At 41.5% G+C, this 18,964-nt stretch overlaps 1 protein-coding gene across 3 annotated transcripts; it reads right to left on the bottom strand.

Moving 5' to 3' along the window:
- Positions 1-1,047: 1,047 nt before the first annotated feature.
- On the bottom strand, positions 1,048-18,723 carry nacc1a (nucleus accumbens associated 1, BEN and BTB (POZ) domain containing a). Of its 3 annotated transcripts, none has more exons than XM_004558490.6 (8): positions 18,421-18,723; positions 14,203-14,357; positions 12,697-12,975; positions 11,901-12,531; positions 11,549-11,719; positions 8,162-8,267; positions 7,867-7,964; positions 1,048-5,065 (listed from the first exon to the last, which is right to left on the bottom strand). In XM_004558490.6, the coding sequence occupies exons 2-8, from the start codon at positions 14,326-14,328 to the stop codon at positions 4,755-4,757; spliced, it is 1,722 nt and encodes a 573-aa protein (XP_004558547.1). In that variant the 5' UTR covers positions 14,329-14,357; positions 18,421-18,723; the 3' UTR covers positions 1,048-4,754. The 3 variants fall into 3 exon arrangements, with proteins under 3 accessions (XP_004558547.1, XP_004558546.1, XP_004558545.1); XM_004558489.6 differs by lacking the exon at positions 18,421-18,723 and adding an exon at positions 17,761-18,331; XM_004558488.4 differs by lacking the exon at positions 18,421-18,723 and adding an exon at positions 17,357-17,726.
- Positions 18,724-18,964: the final 241 nt, after the last annotated feature.

Here is an 18,964-nt window from a genome sequence, read left to right as displayed (position 1 = left end):
GGGGTTCTGAGCTCATGAACAACATTTGCTTTGGTTTAAAAACTAAAATGTCTCAGTTTAAACATCTGATATATTTACTGTGAACAAAATATCATTTTATTTAACATGCAAACAACTGCATTCTGTTTTTCCTTTTACATTTTATACAGCATCACAACTTTTTTAAAAAGGTATTTCAAACAAGAGATTCAGAGGTTTAAATCCTATTTAAAATCCTCTTTACCACACACTCCATTACAATGGCAGCCAACTAAACAGCAATTTAACAAGGAGCCAAATCTTTGATATCAGATGTGGGTTATTGTATATAGATCAGTTCTTCATCTAGAAACCAATTTATAGCTGTATTTCCCAATACTCCAGTTTTAATGTTTGCTCTTCATCAGTATAAGATTACTGTAAATATCACCATAAGGTTAGATTTGAGCTGTTGAGCTACAAGATCATACAATGTTTGAACAGTTTCAGTGATTTAATTTCCTGTATTTGTTGTAACACTGGGTGGTGCACTTAACAATAGAAATTTAAAAGCCTACATGACACTTTTCCGTCCTGCATGTTTGACATCTGTTTTTAAAACAAAGATTTAAAAAAAGGTCATGCATGCAATGAAAATGGAGACAGTGACGGTGCTTCAGATCCTTTTATCCAAATATGAAATATAACCCATTATTTAACACCTCATCAGGAAGCTCTTTTCAAGCATGTCAAAGCAAAACTGTAAACAAATGATGGCAAAAACAACTGTGTGTGACACGTTCATACAGTATGAAAGCGACAGGTCATACATGACAGCTTCCAGGTGTGAACACTGAAGCGTTGAGTTTAAATTAGGTTTATGAACGGTGCTTAAATAAATTACATTAAAGTACACTTCTTCTTGCTGTGCTAACCACAGTAGTGCTAACCATTGCAGAGCTGTGTCATTAAATCATTTGCAATAAAGTAAGATTCAATTAAGTTCACCAGTGAGCAAACGCCATGAGAGCAAATGACAGGCAACACCATTAAAGCGATTAAGGAAACACAAAAACGAGGAGTCTTGGAGAAATTGTTACAAATCTTTTATTAAGATACTCATTATTTGTTCCATTTTTGACATTTTCTCTATGATTTGTATTCATTTATCTTAAAGTTGTTAATGTGCAATTACCTTTGATAATGTTGGGTCACAGTTACAGGGCTTTCACAAAGTTATTGGCACTTGGAACACAGAAAGAGGATGAGCAGTACAGGAGGTCCACTGGTGCTACAGGGTTACAGAGGGCAAAGAGCAGGGGCAAAGACATGGGCAGACCAATAACTGCACAGGTTGTGAAGAGAAGCATTGTATCTGGGTAAATATATACCTCATGCTGCGAGTGCACAACAAACAAACTATGTGTGCGTCTATATATAATATACAGTATTTATCTATACATGTATATAATCATATTTATCTATGTACTGTTTAGTGACAAAAGGTTCCCAATGCCGTGCCACACCTTATCCATTCAAGTGTGTAGGTCTACATTTTGTAAGTGTAAACACGTACGCTGAAAGGTAGAGAAATTGCTTAGAATGTTCAATAATAAAAAAAAGCAAGAGAGCTCTCAAAAGAACACAAATTAAAAACGAGTAACACCCACATACCTAGTGATGATGGAGGACTGAGCGACTGAGCAATCAAGTTATGAATAAGGGAGTTTTTAGCTGTCAGTGAACTTTTACTTCAGGGTGAAACCCCCGAAATGTCCCGGAACCACATTTTATTTCAACTGAACTTGTTGAACTGATGGCAACATGGGCCCTAATCACTGTTTATATGTAGTAAAAGCTTTGAAGCTGCAACAGCAGCATAATCTTACTAGGTCAATGGTGCAGTGGGGACATTTCCGTATACGGGTTGGGCAGCTGCTTCATTAGAGTCGACACCAATTCACTGGCGTAGCCGAGCTCTCGTTAATGACTCACAATACAGTACAAGTCATTCAGTGGGTCACTGAGTAATATGATTACTGTGGGAGACAAACAGAAACGTGTTTCTCACGTTGAAATCTTAATTGGTCATATTTTATCTTATTTGGAGACTCAATGACAGTTCTTCTGAGTAATAGCATGTAACAAAGCAAACTTTTCAGCTGATTATGGCAACTTTAACATGCCTGGCAAGTCTGGTGATTTGAAAAAAAAAATTATAGTCATACTTAAAACAATGTGAAGCAACATCTTGTGAAAACCTCTACACAAATTAAAGCTAGACATTATAATTCAGCTCAAACATAAACCACTGCTTTGCCTTTATGAAGCGCATGAATAAACTTGGAGGAGTGAAACATGACACCAGCTGCATAAGGGACAGGAAGCACAACAGTCTTCAAAGATACTTGAGGTATGTGGGGGAGGGGTGCTCATGTGGCATCTACAGTCAAATGCAAAACTGAGGTTTCTTTGTTATTACCCTTAATGAATGCTCACAAGGTACTGCATTTATGTTTCATCCATATACTGTATCACCCACCTAAACCAACCTAGAATTTGAAACAATAATGAAAATATGCTGAGCTAGAATCTTTATCATGCCACTAGTCATTTTATTTCTTTTCAGTAAGACTTAACTGCCTTTGATAGGAACCATCAGCATCTTCCTGGCTTTCAAACTCTACCTCTCTACACAAAAATAGAACCTCTATGGAAAAAAAAAATTCCTGAAAGAGAAAGTAATCAGTCCGTGCGAACGTATCAGGTTAAGAACACATTCCGAGTCAGACCCGGACTACTTTCAGGTTTTTCCACCTGCAAATGTAAGAATGAATCCCCTGTACTGACCTCCGTCCTTAACAGATTAACATGCATTCAGAAGGTTTCTAGCAAACACCAACTTCCACATACAAAAGGTCAGTTGTTGACATTTCTTAAATCAGACACATTCAGCAACAGAAAAAAAGAAGAACACTTGGGATTCAACTCAACAGTCTTCTTGATTATTTACAGTAGGCGTTCGTGCCACTACTAAACAACAAATACAGGCAGGCATGGGAGAAAGAAAAAAAAAAACAAAAAAAAAAAAACAAGGCAAATTCCACCTAAAGGGGTTTGATTGCTACACAACACTTCTCAAAAGGTGCATGAACTACTAGTTCTTCTCAATAAGGTGCAGAAACCACCACTCTTATCGCTCATGGAAGGTGCAAAATCATTTCAAACTTCAAAATAAAACTCATTTTGAATTTCCAGATGAAAGAGGTGGTGCATTGCATACATGAATAAGCCACACACCAAAGATACATCTTCACAATACAAACTTGGCTTTCTTACCAGAGAACTATGTCGAACACACACATACACACAGTACCATTAAAACCTTTTTGCTTCAAGCAGCATTGCCTCCCTGCGACATCACTGTGCCCACCAGCTTATTGACGTCAAGATTTGAAAGATGCACTTGTTCATTTCACAATTATTTCTTGTGAACGTCACTTTGTTCCTCCCTCCTTTTAGGAATTTTTCTTCGAAGGCTAAACTAGCAGAGCTGTCAGATAAATGTAACCTATAAATGTCCAAAAGTAATCTTCAAAACTGTGGGCCAATGCTGTATCAAAGGAGGCGAATGTTGCAGGTTCACAACCTAACAAGAAATGCTAATCATAGTCACAGTCGTGCCAGCGGAAGCAGTCTTATTATTCCTTTAAAGATAGTGGACAAAAGATGAAATGTGTCAAATTTAGCAGTTCAACTGCTCATTCCATCACTTTCACTGTAAAATAAGGATAAAAATAAATGACTGAGGTTCTTATGATAAGACTCCTTTCATTATTATTATTGTACTCCTGCAAAAATAGCACTTTTCCTTACTTGACAAGCCCTCTTTCAATAAAAGCTGAATACTGAGATTTTAAAACAATCCCTCTTGCTCTCTTTGCTCACACCATTCTAGGCATGGGCACTTGTATAAATATAGTTTTTGTCTTCTAAAAATATGACCAGCTTTGATTACCTGTTGCCCTTCAAATTTCATTTTTTCCCCCCATTACAATCTTCTGAGTAAAAAGCTTTCACCCTTCTTACTGGATCACTTTTCAGTTTACAGACAGAGAAACATGCAAAGAAAATAAAAATAGGCAGATGAGATATATTTCTATAAGACAGCACACAGTGAAACACTCGAGTGAGATTCTCTGGTCTCAAGAAAGGTGAGGTGAGGCTGAAGAATACTTGCAGGGTGATCAGTGGAAGATGCAAGAGGAGGAAGAACAGGTAGTGTTACTTTGTTTTAATAATGTATCTATTTTGAAATTTAGTTTCTTTCCCGAGGCTGGAATACAAGTTGTCAGGGTTGCATAGAGAAAAATGCCACCGACACTTACATTCAATATACCCGTCACTTCTGCTCCTGGAAATCTGTCCATCCAGCCATCTCTTCCTCCTCAGGCTGCACCAGTAACTCCCTGCCCTCCCCCCAAACCACCAGCACCTCAGGGAATGTATTTAATATGCAACAGTGGATGTGTTTACACACCTTAAAAAGACAAGGGGAGGCAGAGGGCAGTTAGGACACAACTAAAGACCCTCTTACGCCCTTCCTTTCCTTGATTACCTCCATTATACAGTCAAAGCAAAAAAACCTTAAGTTTTCAAGTCCTGGTTACATCAGGGCAACAACTGTTGACCCTAACAGTGTAGTATAGACAGTCAAGATGTGAGAGATCAGCGTGGGCCAAAGAGTGAGAAGGCAAGCGCAACTGGGGAATACTGTTATGTGCGTCACCAAACATTCAAAATAACGGTCCTCCGTCCCCACCCACACCTGGTAGCGATTCACCTGAAGAGCCGCCCGACTCCATACCAGCACCACTGGCGGACTCCAATGAGGCAGGGTCGAAGGTTGGATCCGCCCCCAGGGCGTCTTCCTCTGTCTTGACACCATCAGGAAGGAACGCAGAGTAAGCGTCACTTTCCGCCATCAGTAGCTTTAGCTTGGGTATCCAGCTCTTACGGACCACACGTCGGGCATTGGTGCACATGTCGGCTGCAATGGCGTTCATCTCGCTCTCCTTGAAGCTGGTTGCGAAGTTCTGGCAATAAACTGACAAAAAACAAAAAGGGGGGGGGGGGAATAATTAGGCTGATCACACTTTTATGATGTGACTGGAGCCAAGAACGAATTTCACGAGTGTACTGACAGATCCTTTTGCCTGTCTTCTACCCACAACAGACAAAAGCATCCCTTTCACCAATATTTGAATGAAGATGGATTTATTCTAAGTACATGCACATACTACAGTATGATCTGATCTATTTGTGATGCTGGCAAAAAAAACCTAAAAGGGGTAATAGCTTTGTTAATAAATATTTTTAAGGACTATACTGGATTATATGGGACTGACAGTATAAAAGTGAGTCAATTTTTTATGGACCGCCTGCAATGCTTAGGTCCTGCTCTAAATTTAGATAGTTGCCAGGCAACATAATATATCAGATATATTCCAATATTCAAGTTTTGTGGATATAAATTAAATGCTCCGGTCACAGAATGAAAACAATACAATGTTGCAAGGAGTATAAATGCAGAAATGCTAAAAATCGATCATATTAATCCATTTGTAGGTGGCTCCTAGGCAGCATGATGATGTCCCAATGGCTGATATAGATAAGAACCTTCAGGAATCTAAGACGTACCTGTGTGCCAGGTTTAGCTGCTGAACTCCTTATTGTATAGGAGGAGTTAAAGGACTAATAGGCACACAGAGGCCTGCTGTATGAGAGTTACAGTGTTTAGGGAAATGACTACAGCTATGGCTTTTTCTTTTTGATTTTAACCACGACAGTCTCTATAGAAGTTTGCACACAAAAAACTTCCGACAGTTTCAAAGGAATCAGAAGAGGATATTTCCATAGTTGTTCCTATTTATGTGTAGCATACAGCATGAAACAGCCTGCTTTAGAGGTGTTCACAGAATTGGAATTAACTCTGTGGCACAGTCGATGGAAATGCCTGCAGAGAGAGTGCGGAGAAAGCAGAAGTGACAACCAATAGGCAATATTCCTGTGTTATTACCTGCGTGTACCAAATGATCACCTGTGCTATTTGCTTATTGGCACAGTTTGATATTACACAATCTCCGCAAGTTAAAGAACACTGCAACTCGACTGGATCGGACATCTTCCTTCTCATGAGCACCTCTGCTGAGTAAGTTCTAGAAATGATCAGGGCTGCAGAGCATATGTGAAAACGACTCATGACTGACAAAAAGTCTATTCAATATGCGAATCAACACTTGCTCGGTTTAAAATTCAACTGAAACACTTTAGACAATTGCAATCTTTTATAAACACCAGCCAAGTTATTTATCCAGCTGTCTCTCATGTTCAGTGTTTATTATCCTGGCTAACGTTACAGTATGCAAAATGCATAAGAAAACCCCAGCACATGTGGCGTGACCTCAACAAAGCAACAATTGTTTTGCTGACTGATTTCTAGTAAAAATCTACTTCAGGGGAATGTTTTTAATATTCACTACTGAAACAGAAATTGCTTGGTTTAAGTAATGGGTGGCACAGTCAGTTTTTTTTCTTGTTTTTCACCCACAGGGGTTTTGGCACATCACCTACATGTAAGGTGCCAAGAGAATGATAGAGTATCCCCTCGAGGCATGTTCAAAGACAAAAATGCTATGATTTGCATAATATTTTGGGCAGGAGATGTTTTTCTGCAAATAATAAAAATGAAAGTAGTTCTGTTACCTTGTTAGAAATTCTAAAACAAGGTCAGGCTTCAACTGGCAAAAACCTCAGTGGAATACTGAACCCAAGATCCAATTAATGTAGTCCAAAAACTAAATGTGAAAAGCTAGCAAAATGTAAACTTTCAAGTCAACAGGGACAAAACAGTCACATTTAACTTGTTTACTGGCTCACACCACAGTAAATATGCTCTGTACTGGGCAGAATAACGACGTGGCATACTCCACAACTCCATCAGCTACAACCAGTCATGTGATGCATGTCCATTTTTAGTTTGGTATGATCCAGTAAACAAGTGAAATATGATTATTTTGTCTTTAACAACTCTAAAAATATATTTTTTGCTCAGCCCTCGATTGCAAACATGAACATACATATTTTTTTTGGTTTAAGTTTTACACAAAAAGACTGCTGAAAGTGTTTCATGTGCTGCTGAAATGCTATTCACAATGTATTATGTGTGTTGTGCAACACAGGCTTCAGACTAGTAGTGATGTCACGAGTCCCGCTCACAGCTACATGTCTTTAAATCTGATTTTATGGTGAGCATGGATACATTTTCCACTTTCAGCAAGCTTTTACTGAAAAAGCACAAAGCTGTAAAGAAAAAGGGCAACTCGCAAAACTCAAAACTATAGAACGTCTGAACAAATAATCACCTCACTATAAGCAGGACAATATCTCTGTTCTGGTGTGTCTGATGTCAACACTTGATTTCAGGGTGAATGTTACTATGTAGCGGTCACAGAGTTATTGCCAAACACTAATCATACCAATGCAAATCTTATTTATGCTTTTAAAACAACAAAACCAAAAAAAAAAAAACTATGCTTGTTTTGTTGCTGCTGTGAGGCACGTTGTAATGTGGATTTTTTTTTAAAAAAATTACCAAGTATTAATAAAGATTAATATTATTGTTGTTACTATTAGTACTATCTAAATGTACCTAAAAGGAAAACTGAGACATTACACAGCTAACTCATTAATTCAGCTACGATTATGATACGGCTTAGTTTACAGTGTAAATACACAGTGTGTGCATGCAGTGTGAATGCATGTACATTCCCCTCCATCAGTACATGCACAAATTGTTTGCATGCTTGTGGGCAAACACCCACAGACAGACAAAACATGTACGCTCACATTTGACTGCATGGAGCACTCTGTTGTCCAGGGGCTTGCGGCTCGGGTCATTGGTGGACGAGCGAATGCCTGTCCCGCAGCTGTTGGCCAGAGTGTTCCTGATACATCAAAAAAATAAGAAAGAGGTAGACAGAACAGAGGAAACACAAAAATAGTTGATTTATCCTTCATATGCCAGCAGATAAAAAACAAAAAAAAAGGAAAACAAAAAAAACTTTAATTTCTATATTAAAACTACGCTTTGCATGAAACACTTGCATAAATAGACCCAGACAAATCGAGGGAAGAAGCAAACCTGTCAAAGAAGGCGGCCAGCAGCCTCCTCAGCAGCACCTTGTGTCTGGTCCCTGCACTCACATGACAGTTCATTAGCTGAGCTCGTGATATATACACAGAAGTACCTGCAAAGAATCCAGAAAGAATTGAGACCATTTATTATCACTGTAGATTATCTACTGAGATTATCTGCTATCTCGTTTTATGGCATTTCCCTTCTTCAACTTTTGTGGGTCAGGTACAGCAATGATACAGTCAGGATCTTCGCTTTCGGTTACTGGAATGGAGAGTTTATTTATCTAGCAACAGCTCTGATTCATATCACACTGCAGCTGTGGGTGGGGAGAGAGAAGCCTGTGCGCCAGTTAAATGTCACAGCTTTGAGGTTTGATTTGGTTTCATTACTTCAGTTTATTCCTTTGACTTTTACAAATGTAGTATAAAACTACCCTGAAACACTTGCTTCAGGTTGCTCTGTCACAGGCACATGCTGCTGCAGAGTGAAGTGTGTAACCCCAATGGTAAGGTAACACGCACAGTCACAGTATGTCCTTGACATAAACAAACTGAGTCACATGTGCAATACAGCTCTGCTTGCCAGTGCAAATCTCAGTCATCTGAGGACAGCGTCCTCTGAAGATATGAATATATATCAGTGCTACCTGCCTTGTCCTATTTAGACCTCATACTATACTGCCTATATGTATTTAATAGTTCAGCTCTACCTTTAACCATAATGTCATTCATTTCCAGACTGCAGACTGAGGCAGATAAAACTATTCACCTAAAAACAACACTAAAATAAAATATTTATTTATTTTTATTTTATGTTATATAAGATTTATCTGTCCTCTTCCCCTTATCTTTATCAGGGTGGTGGGTGTGCTGGAGCCTATCCCAGCTATCATGGGGTGAGAGGCAGGGTACACACTGGACAGGTTGCCAGCCTGCCGCAGGGCTAACACAGAAAGACAGATAACCATTCACACTCACATTCACACCCATGGGCAATTTCACAATTATCAGTTAAAATAGCCCCACTAACTGCATGTCTTTGGACAGTGGGATGAAGCCTGAGTGCCCAGGCAAAAGTGGGGAGAACATGCAAACTCCACACAGAGAGGCCCTGGCCAGATGTTGGAGTCAAACTCAGGACCTCCTTTTTGTGAGGCAACAGTACTAACAACAACACCACCCTGCTGCCCTTGTGATATCAGATAAATATATAAATAAGATAAGTTAGTTTGATAACATATTTCTGATATATGCAGTACTGTGCAAAACTCTTAACCAGCTGCTCATTTCTTTATCTTTAATTTTGCTTCCAAGGAGCCAGACTTGTAATTTTTTTTTATCGTGGTCTAGAGCAATAGTTCTTCCGGCTTTCTGAAGAACTACTTTCCCTTGGACATCAGCTTCTTTGTTTATTCATTTTCAGTCCTTGTTGCTGACCATTTCCAGAGGAAGGATTTTTGTATGTTAAGTCACTTAACACTGACTTAACTAAAATTAAAACTAAAAAAAAAGATACAGTATCGTATTGTGATATTTTGTGTGGCGATATCAGGGATACCAAATATCGATATAGTACGAAGAAGCAGGCTCGTGTCATCTGACAGGAAGCAACCTTTCTGCAAGTAGTCGCAGCCTGACTTGGACTGACAGCAATCTCCCTTAGACAAAATACTGAAGGTTTACAGAAACTTTTAATTTAGAAATGCAGACAGATTTCCAACATGTTGCAATCAGTCTGAATGAGCCTTTATGAAGAAGGATAACTCGTGGGGACTCGACTCAGCTGACTGCCAGCTGGCTGTATTCTGGTTATACTCATATAGAACAGGAAGGTTGCTGAATACAAATGTAATTGTTTTAATAATTCAGGGACAGTGTTGGTTTGCTTCACAATCTAATTTTGAAGCAAAAAATAAATAAATAACTGAAATGAGATAACTTTATCGTGTTGGATAATATCAGTACAAACAAAGTTTAATTTTAGGGACATAATGTGCAGTTGGAAATCGTGATAAATCACAATATATTTCATCGCAACACTCAGCATGTCACAAAATGTTAAAAATTGCAATAATATCGTACCATGAGTGAAGCATTGTGATAATATCGTATTGTGGAGTATCTGGTGATTCCCACTTGTAGACTCAACACCGGGAGAAAAGGCTGAGGTACGCCAAATTACACAAGAACTGGACTGAAAATCAGTATCCACAGGTCTTATGGGGTAATGAACCCAATTTGGAATTCTTTGGTTCAAATTGTTGTCAGTGTGTATAGAGGAGGAGGACTGAGCATGCACAATGATATAGAGGAGGTCAGGAGAGAGATACAACACTGAGTGTCTGCAACCTATAAGCACTTCAGTCAGATGTGTTAGATATCTTGTTAAAACTGATTAAATATATGAACACAGAAATATATTGACAGATTTTGATCCATTATGCAAAACCATTTGGAAATCATCTAATTGGGAACAGCTCAATTTTTCAGCATGACAAGAATTCCTAAAACACTGCCAGCACAGTATAAGCAGGATTTGAAGCAGCTTGGCTATATTTACGAATCAGATAATGACCCAACGACAGTCTGGTATAAATGTATCTATGATTTCTGTAGTTTAGATCAAGGTAAAGACTTCATTTTTGATACACTTGTAGCAGAATCAAAGTATTTTTCTTTCTTTTTTTTCTACAAACCACATGCTAAATATTTTGTTTTGACACTTATGGACAAACAACAAATTAAAGAAGAAAATCCAACAACAGTATCAGGCCACCACAACAGCTATGCTGCACTTTAGATTCTCAGTCTCTGGTACTTCACTAGAAAAAAGATTTTTCCTGTTTTGTTGTTGATGGTTGACGATGGCTGTAGAAGATGCTTGATTCTCATCAACCATCAACCAATTCAACTCGACTGAGAAGAGGTGATTTAAGCCAAACAGTGAACATCAGTTTTATATCCAAACTATTCAGTGACCCCTTGCGCTCTGCAGATGGGTGGAGGACACCACTCCCAACAGGAAATGTTTCATCATAAGAAAAAGGAGATCACACATGGCATTTTCTTTCTTATTCCTTGCTTGCCTCTAAAGATACAAGCAGACCTAAACCACAAAAGCAAAACATCCCCCCCAACAGCATCACAGAGCTGCTGGATTCCCTTTAGTGTAAAGGTCGAGGGTTTCAGTTTTTCTTTCATCCGTCACCCACCTGCAGGTTTCTCATGTTAAGTTTGACATTTTGGAGACAGCGAGCCAAGACAATTCTATGAAATTTGGATATTTTTGTCTCTCAAATCTAATCATTTTGAATTTCTTTCTTTTCTTTTTTTAAATTTAGTTGTAAATATTGCTGTCTTTAGGTACACACACACACACAGAGAAACATACCTGAGACTAACTCTAGTTTCTCAGCAGGATCTCCTTCCTCGTATAGTTTGGGGTGACAGCGGTTGCCTATTTGGGCAATAAGTTCTGCAGGAAGACATGAAAGATCTCTGCCACGCATCCGACCTCGCGTCTCCGTGTTATCTGGTAGAGCCTCAACACGCTCACCAGCAGCTAGAAAATCCACATATGGAAAAATTTCGAATCAACTATAAAAATATATTTATGAGAATATTTTGTGCTGTTACAATGTCTCGACAAACCAAATAAAGGATACAAATATGTAATCAAGGTGTAATGAAAAACTTCAGCTAGATATATTTGTATGTGTTGGTATAACTATTCTGTCCATTACCTGCAGCTCCCATGTTGAGCATACTGTACATGGTGTACATGTTGCAGATTTGTCTGTACTGCTCCTCAGCACTTTCATCTGTCCCCTCCTCTTCTTCTTCGTCATCATGGTAGCTGATAGGTGAGTCACTAGCATAGGTACTCAGGGTGCCAGGGCTGGCGCCCTCTGACATGATAAGCCCTGCTGCAGAATTCCCATTGGTGCTGGCACCGCCACCAATCCCACCACCGGCCACCATTCCCACGAGGTTGGTCGTGGTGGCACCCATACCCACAGCCAGTCCGAGACCTCCGGGGCTCTGGATAGCGCTGCCCCGCACTGCCTCCTGGGAATAACGGGCTGCTTTCCTGGCACCTCCTCCTCCCCCTGAGCCTACCCCACCTCCATCTCGGGTGCTGCCACCCTCCCATAGTCGCTTGGCTACAGGAGTGCAAACCACTGAGTAAGGAGTGGCCGCCTCTGGTTGGCTCGCTGGCTGCTCCATCTTAACTCGTGATACCAGAGGGAGCGGCGTCAGACAGGAGGCGGGCCGGGCTGCACCGTTACTGGTCTGTGTTACAGGGCTCTGGGGCTCTGAAGGTGGGGCCTCCTCTCCATGAAGGCCCTGGGAGTCACAGCTGGGGGAGGATACCTACCAATAAATGCATATATCACCTTTGCGTCAGCAAATAGATAGATCTTACCTTGCAGAAAGTCTCAAAACAGAAATCTCAACCTGTAATTTACCAGTTCAAATTGATGAAACAATGACTTTAGGTTTTCTGCTACTTCACTTTCTATTTCTATTTAGCTTTACCTTGAGGAAGAATTCAGTGCCTTTCTCCATGATCTGTTGGATTTGCAAGAAGCCGGCAGTATACATGAGAAGAAACTGGTCCCCCACCGTCATGCTAAGACGGCCTGTGTAGCAGAAAGCCAAAATCTGCTGGAAGCTCTGAGGCTGCACGGCCGGCGGGAGCTCCACTACGGCTGGGCCGGCCTCACTGCTTCCGCCACCTCCACCATTGCTGTTGTTGCTGCTGCTGAAAAGATCCCGGAAATAAGAACTGCTAGCAGCCAGAACTGCTCGATGAGCCTAAGAAAAAAAGAAAAAGAAAACATAATTTAAAAATCATTTTACATATTACAATATACTGATTTATTAAGGGCTAGTGAGATGTTTTGGAGAATTTATTTTCTCACGGTATAGCTTCGTTTAAAAAAAACAACAACAATAAACAATACTTTTAAGATTAGGTTTAAAACTTCCCTTTTTAATAAAGTACATAGTTAGGGCTTGATTGGCTGACCCTCAATCCTCCCTTTGTTACACTGCAATAGGCATATGGCTGCCCCTCCCTAAGCCTGGTTCTGATGGAGGTTTCTTCCTGCTAAAAGGGAGTTTTTTCTTCCCACTGTCGCCAACGCCCTTGCTCACAGGGGGTTATATGATAATTGGGGTTTTCTTTGTTTTCCTGTATTATTAACCCTTCTGACAGCTTTTGGTAAACTGCTTCTATACCAGGGATGGGCAACTCCAGGCCTCGAGGGCCGGTGTCCTGCAGGTTTTAGATATCACCCTGGGTCATTGCACCTGAATCAAATGATGAGTTCATTACCAGCCCTATGGAGAACTTCAGGACAAGTTGAGCAGGTCATTTAGTCATTTGAAACAGCTGTGTTGGATCAAGGACACATCTAAAACCTGCAGGACACCAGCCCTTGAGGCCTGGAGTTGCCCACCCCTGTTCTACAACCAGCCAATGATTTATTAACATATTGATTTAGTAGCTCTTCAGTGTACTTTCATTTTTAAAATACTAATCGAGTTCTTTCAATGTCCCTGAAAAAGAAGGCCCTACTCAAAGTGAAAGATCTCAGAGAAGGTAAAAAAACAAAACGTTAGAGGCCAATATTTAACTGAGGAATGAATACAATGCACAAATTACATTGTCTCTAATGGACAGGATAACTCAAACTACTCAGCAAATGAAAGAAAACCTGTAACCCGTAAAAAAAAATCTTTAAAACAAACATTAATAACATCTTATATACTGGAGCTAGAAACTTGCACAAATGTGGATTCACACCGAATGATGCATCATCTGCCTCTGCTGCAAAAAGTTACATGTTGCAACATCCCCCCCACCCAAAAAAAAAAGAAAATGTCCAAACAGCAGTTCTTCTGAAGAATAATGACGTTCCTTTTCCATGGAGCACGACTGCCACAGGACTTTTTGTTTACACTCGGGTCTTTTCTTCTTCATTATAACCACGACCTTCAGTCAGTTGAGTGCAAATAAGAGAAACAGTGCACCAGTACCTTGAAAGCATGGCCCTTGACCACCACGGACACATCGCAGTAGAGTCCCTGCAGCCGCTGCTCATTCAGACACTCTAGAACGTTGTTGCCGAAGTTTGGGATCGCCATCTGGAGGGTCTGGGCCATGGTGCGCCTATGCACACCACCAAAAAGGTCTTGTTGGGAATGAATAGAGACAGGCAGAAACAAACAAAGAGGACAAATGAGGAAGTGAATAGATCCAAATGCTGGTTACTGAAAAACAGGATTGACTTCATATATGGAAATACTGAGCCAAATTCCCACTCCCCCAAACACGCTCTTTTTCTCCATGGAATTTTTTCCCATGATACGGAAGAGCACCCAACTCAAACTACATGTATAATCAGACCTTTTTCATACAAAACAACTACAACTATTATCAAACCAACCCAAATAACGATGGTTGATATATTTCTTTTTGCACAGGATTTTTGTTTTAATTCAGGTAAATTCATTCTTCATATTCACAATCCAGTTCTTCATACATCTTAACTGAAAGCCTGTTCAATAAGGAGACCACACTAAACTAAACTTTCAGTGCGCTCCATGTTAGAACTTCTAATATGTAATAAGTAATTGGCAAACTCATGCTAAGAGAGTTGATGCCTCGGGTGCTGCCTCCTGCATGTTTCAGCTAGGCCACGTGTGAGAACGGGCAAAGATATAATCGCATGTGAAAACCGCCGTCATTTACCAAGTATGAGCTCCTTCCTGTTGGTCTTGCCGATATGTGGATAAACTTTGACCATGAGGCTGGTCAGAAAAGAGCAGGGCCGCCACTATACTTGCAACTGGTAACAGTTAGGAGACCTTTGACTGCACCACTACAAACAATATGTTGAAAGACCGTCTCCAGATCTCGCTTTGATTTGCCAAAGAACTTGGAATGAGAATATTTATACGGCAACTGTGGAGTAGTTCTTCATGTGACATTTTGATACATAATAAACTTTCTTTGTGAATCACTTTTCAGTGGGTTACATCGCATTAATCATGATTGCTGTCGCATGTTTCAGCTTCATCTTGTTTCGTTGCAGTGATGACTCCCCCCCCAGGCATTGTGGGGTGAAGGTGTAATGTAACACAGCTACGTATGTTAAAAGACAGAAAGCTCAAAGAGAAGCTAAACAGCTGAGGAATGTCAGAACCTCACATTAACACAATGCAATAAAACGCCGAGCAAATCTAACTGGCCTGTTTTATTACTGTTAGGCCAAAGTATTCATAATGAAATGCCTGTCTGTTAAAGGAAGGTTCCCCACAATTAAAACAATATATCTCTTGAAAAACCCAAACGACATGGGCCACATTTTCTCCTTCGCACAGTCTACCGAATAGTATTGGCAGGCTCGCAGCACTCTGATATTTCAAACTAAGTTTTGTTGAAACTTCCACAGGATAATCTACATTTCATTAATCCTATACGTCACTTCAACCTTGCAGTAGCTGTTGGTGCCCAGCACCAACAGCTACTGAAAGCCTTTTTATTTTCTGTGTCTTCTGTGAGCTATAAAATCCCGTGTCCTCAGATAACTGGGTCATGTTCTGGTATTCTATGTGCAAACGTGTGTTTGTGTGTGTGGCCTAAACAAAAACCGCATAGCATGTTTCCATTCACTTCAGTCAACAGTCAGAGGCAAACATGCCCCCCCTTTGCCCCATATCCGCTCTAAGATTGATAGATTATGCCTGTCAATATTAAATTAAAATGAGCCAACGTTCCCTCTGCTGTGGCTATGAGGGCTATAAGCAGGGTATATTACATTACTCACTTGATACTGTGAAGGTATGTAAACATGCTTCGATGGTGTTACACCAGCTATGCTTTGTGATAGCACGTTCTATAAACAGCAATTTCGGAGGTGCTATTCACATGCATGTATATGCCCTCTGTACCCTCAATAAGAGCAATGCAAACAACAGATCCATTGATCAGCCTACATGGCATTGCACTGCTCGTGCTTACTTAAAGCACAAGGCCCGTCATAAGTATTTCTATGCGCGCAGATGAGGGTACAGGCCTGCAATGCAGAGATATATTACCACTTAAAAGTGTTGCATGAATGCTTGCTGAACCTACATGCACCCACACATAGAGCGTTATCAGTGTAAGATACTATCTGATAATGTGAGAGCAAAGTGACTGAAGCCCACCCTGTGAGAGGCATAAAAAGCAAACTTTAGTGTGACTGACTGATGAGGGTTGAAGCGAGCCAGCCCATCATATCCAAAGCCTTTCATTTGGGACCTCGCCAAGCTCCAGGGTAAAGAGAAATGCTCTCTTTGTCTCCATCTCACTCAAGCTCCCCTCTCCCTCATACTAAAACACAGATGCGCACACACACAAACTCAAACAAACCCACAAAAGGCACACTGAGTCACACACAGACATTAGACAATACTGCTTGTTTACAGTTTGGCGAGCCACAGTAAGCACACATGGTTGCACATCAAGACACACAAACGCTGGGCCGAGAGCAGGGGTGTGTTTGCACAGTTTGCCCCAACAGTGAGCGAGAATGCAAGCGTGTGCACGCACATGTGTGTGTGGCCCTGTGCACTAAGGAGGGGCAGCGGGGGCCTGTAGGGATGAGAAGAATAATCTCAGGTCCTTAAATATATACAGTAGAGTGCAGCAGCAACAGCGTGAGCAAATGAAATTCACCCCAACTAACCCTGTAGCTTAGCTCTCATACCAGCCAGCCCTGGGAGGAAAGTAGGTCAGACATACAACATACTAAAGACCTTACACTTTTAATAGCAGCCTTTAGAATATTTCAAGGGGGGCTAAGTTGTGTTATGATGGACTGGTTCTCAGCCTATTTTGAAACTTATTCCACCAAACTCTTATGTTGGTTCAAACCTTTCAGATCATTATGTGGAAAAGCCCCTCATGCAGCTGGCACACACAGTTCCCTCTATAGGCATTTCCTCATTATATGCGCCCATGCTTGCATAGCTGTGCTCCTGGCAGGCCTGACTTTTGCTTATCCTCACAGCAAGAAGGCTGATTGTTTTACAAACAGACTTTTTTAACTTCACATTTCTGATTTTTTTTCCTTTAATGTGTGTGCCTCTGTGCTGAAAGTGTTGCCAAATAACATGTAGAAGGATAAGGAGTTGTTTAACCCACCTGGGGGTGTCCGATCCGTGCCTACCCAGCCGGGAGGCTACTGGGAGGTAGGGACAGCATGGATGCGTTAAGGGGGAATCCAGGATGGCGTGCGATTGTTTACGTGCCCTCAAATGGCAATCGGTTAGACGAATCTAAAGTAGTTTTACAGGAATCGGGCCACTTCGGGAGTCCCTATCCCCCCTCCATTCCCCCTCCTCCAAGTGGCTGTCAGCGCTGAAATATCTGATTGCCCTCTCCTTCCATCCGCAGCACGGCCTATGGGAGGTGGCTAACGGCTAAAGCTAACGCCACAGTTAAAATATTTTGGGTTCGCCCGGCGCACCATCCACCTCGCGCACACTCAGCCCCAGCTGCACAATGTCAAGCATTTCCGCACTCACAAAGGTAAACAAAGCACTTACTGGCCGAGCGGACGAGGTAGCCGTGCTGCGACGCCGGTTAGTCAGGCCCAAAATGTTGCTTATTTAAATATTTTGGCGACGGGGGAAATCGCTCCCCCTGCCATTCTCCATTCTACCGACATCAACAGGTCATCCCAGGACACGCAGCAGCTGAGGGCGAGCCAGACGGAACCAGTGCGGCACGGAGCAGGGGGGGTGGTTGGTGGGGGGAGCACAACAAGGCACAATTCTTTTTGCAGCCGGCGCTCACAAGAGCTGCCGTGCCAAAAAAAAAAGCGAGAGACAGAAACAAACGGACTGCCGTTGAATTTTCTCATGTTTTGTGAGGCTCGTTAAGTTAAACGTGTTCTGCTCCGCTGCTGATAACGAGCTATATTTTTATTATAATTATTATTGTTAGGCTGAAAAGGGCAATAGAAAGTTTAGATTGTGCCAGCCTGGACCAGCTTTCCCCTTAAAGTCGCGCACTTATCCCAAACTTTAATTGCCCCACTGCTGCTGGTGCTTCTGCTGGACTGCCCCCCCCCTCCTGCTCCATCAGCCTAAAAAAATCTAACGGTGACCACCCACTCCTCCTTCTTCTCCTCCTCCACCGCCGCTGCCGCCGGTGGATCATCAGACGACCCTACCGACTGACTGACGGCCGAACAAGACACTCACCCCCTCGCTGGGAAGCTGATGCAGAGCGCTGGTTCGTTTTTCCTCGCTCCGGACAGCCATTCAGTGGGAGCGGAACGGCGATAGAAGAGCCATCGAGGGCGGTACAGTATCCCAGGGGATTGCGGAACGCAGAGCCACCGATCGCAGCGAACAGCAGAGGAGGAAGACAAGCATGACGCGCTCGTCATTCAATCGCATGATCGTTGAGAGCGCAGCCTCAATTTGGGGGAGACCTATCCCACGGCGTAGACTGTTTGCGCATTGGCACAGGCTGCGTGGAGGAATTAGTCTGAGTCTCTCTCTCTATCTTGCTCTCTCCCTCTCCGCAAATGAACTATGGAAGTAGGCCGTGTGTATGTGTATATGTTTCTCTCTGTGTGTGTGTACTTATTTAACTTAAGTGAACTCCGCGGGCGCATATAAAGTAGCGATAAAGCCGCACCCTTGTTGGCTGTAAACAAGTGAAACCTATGATACTTATACAGGCATATTTGCCCAATTGGCATACAGTTATAAACCGTGCAGTGGCGTTATTTATAGCACC

Source organism: Maylandia zebra, linkage group LG4 (assembly GCF_041146795.1).
Source record: "Maylandia zebra isolate NMK-2024a linkage group LG4, Mzebra_GT3a, whole genome shotgun sequence".
NCBI classification, from domain to species: Eukaryota; Metazoa; Chordata; class Actinopteri; order Cichliformes; family Cichlidae; genus Maylandia; species Maylandia zebra.
This window is presented reverse-complemented; position numbering and strand designations above follow the sequence as displayed.

What these genes read in the sequence shown, in the direction of transcription:
- nacc1a (XM_004558490.6), bottom strand. Translation starts at nt 14,328, where the DNA reads ATGGCCCAGACCCTCCAGATGGCGATCCCAAACTTCGGCAACAACGTT. An exon ending in TCAAGGGCCATGCTTTCAAG is followed by an intron (nt 12,976 to 14,202) that starts GTACTGGTGCAC and finishes TTTTTTTCTTAG; the next exon opens with GCTCATCGAGCAGTTCTGGC. An exon ending in GAAACTAGAGTTAGTCTCAG is followed by an intron (nt 8,268 to 11,548) that starts GTATGTTTCTCT and finishes GATTCTTTGCAG; the next exon opens with GTACTTCTGTGTATATATCA.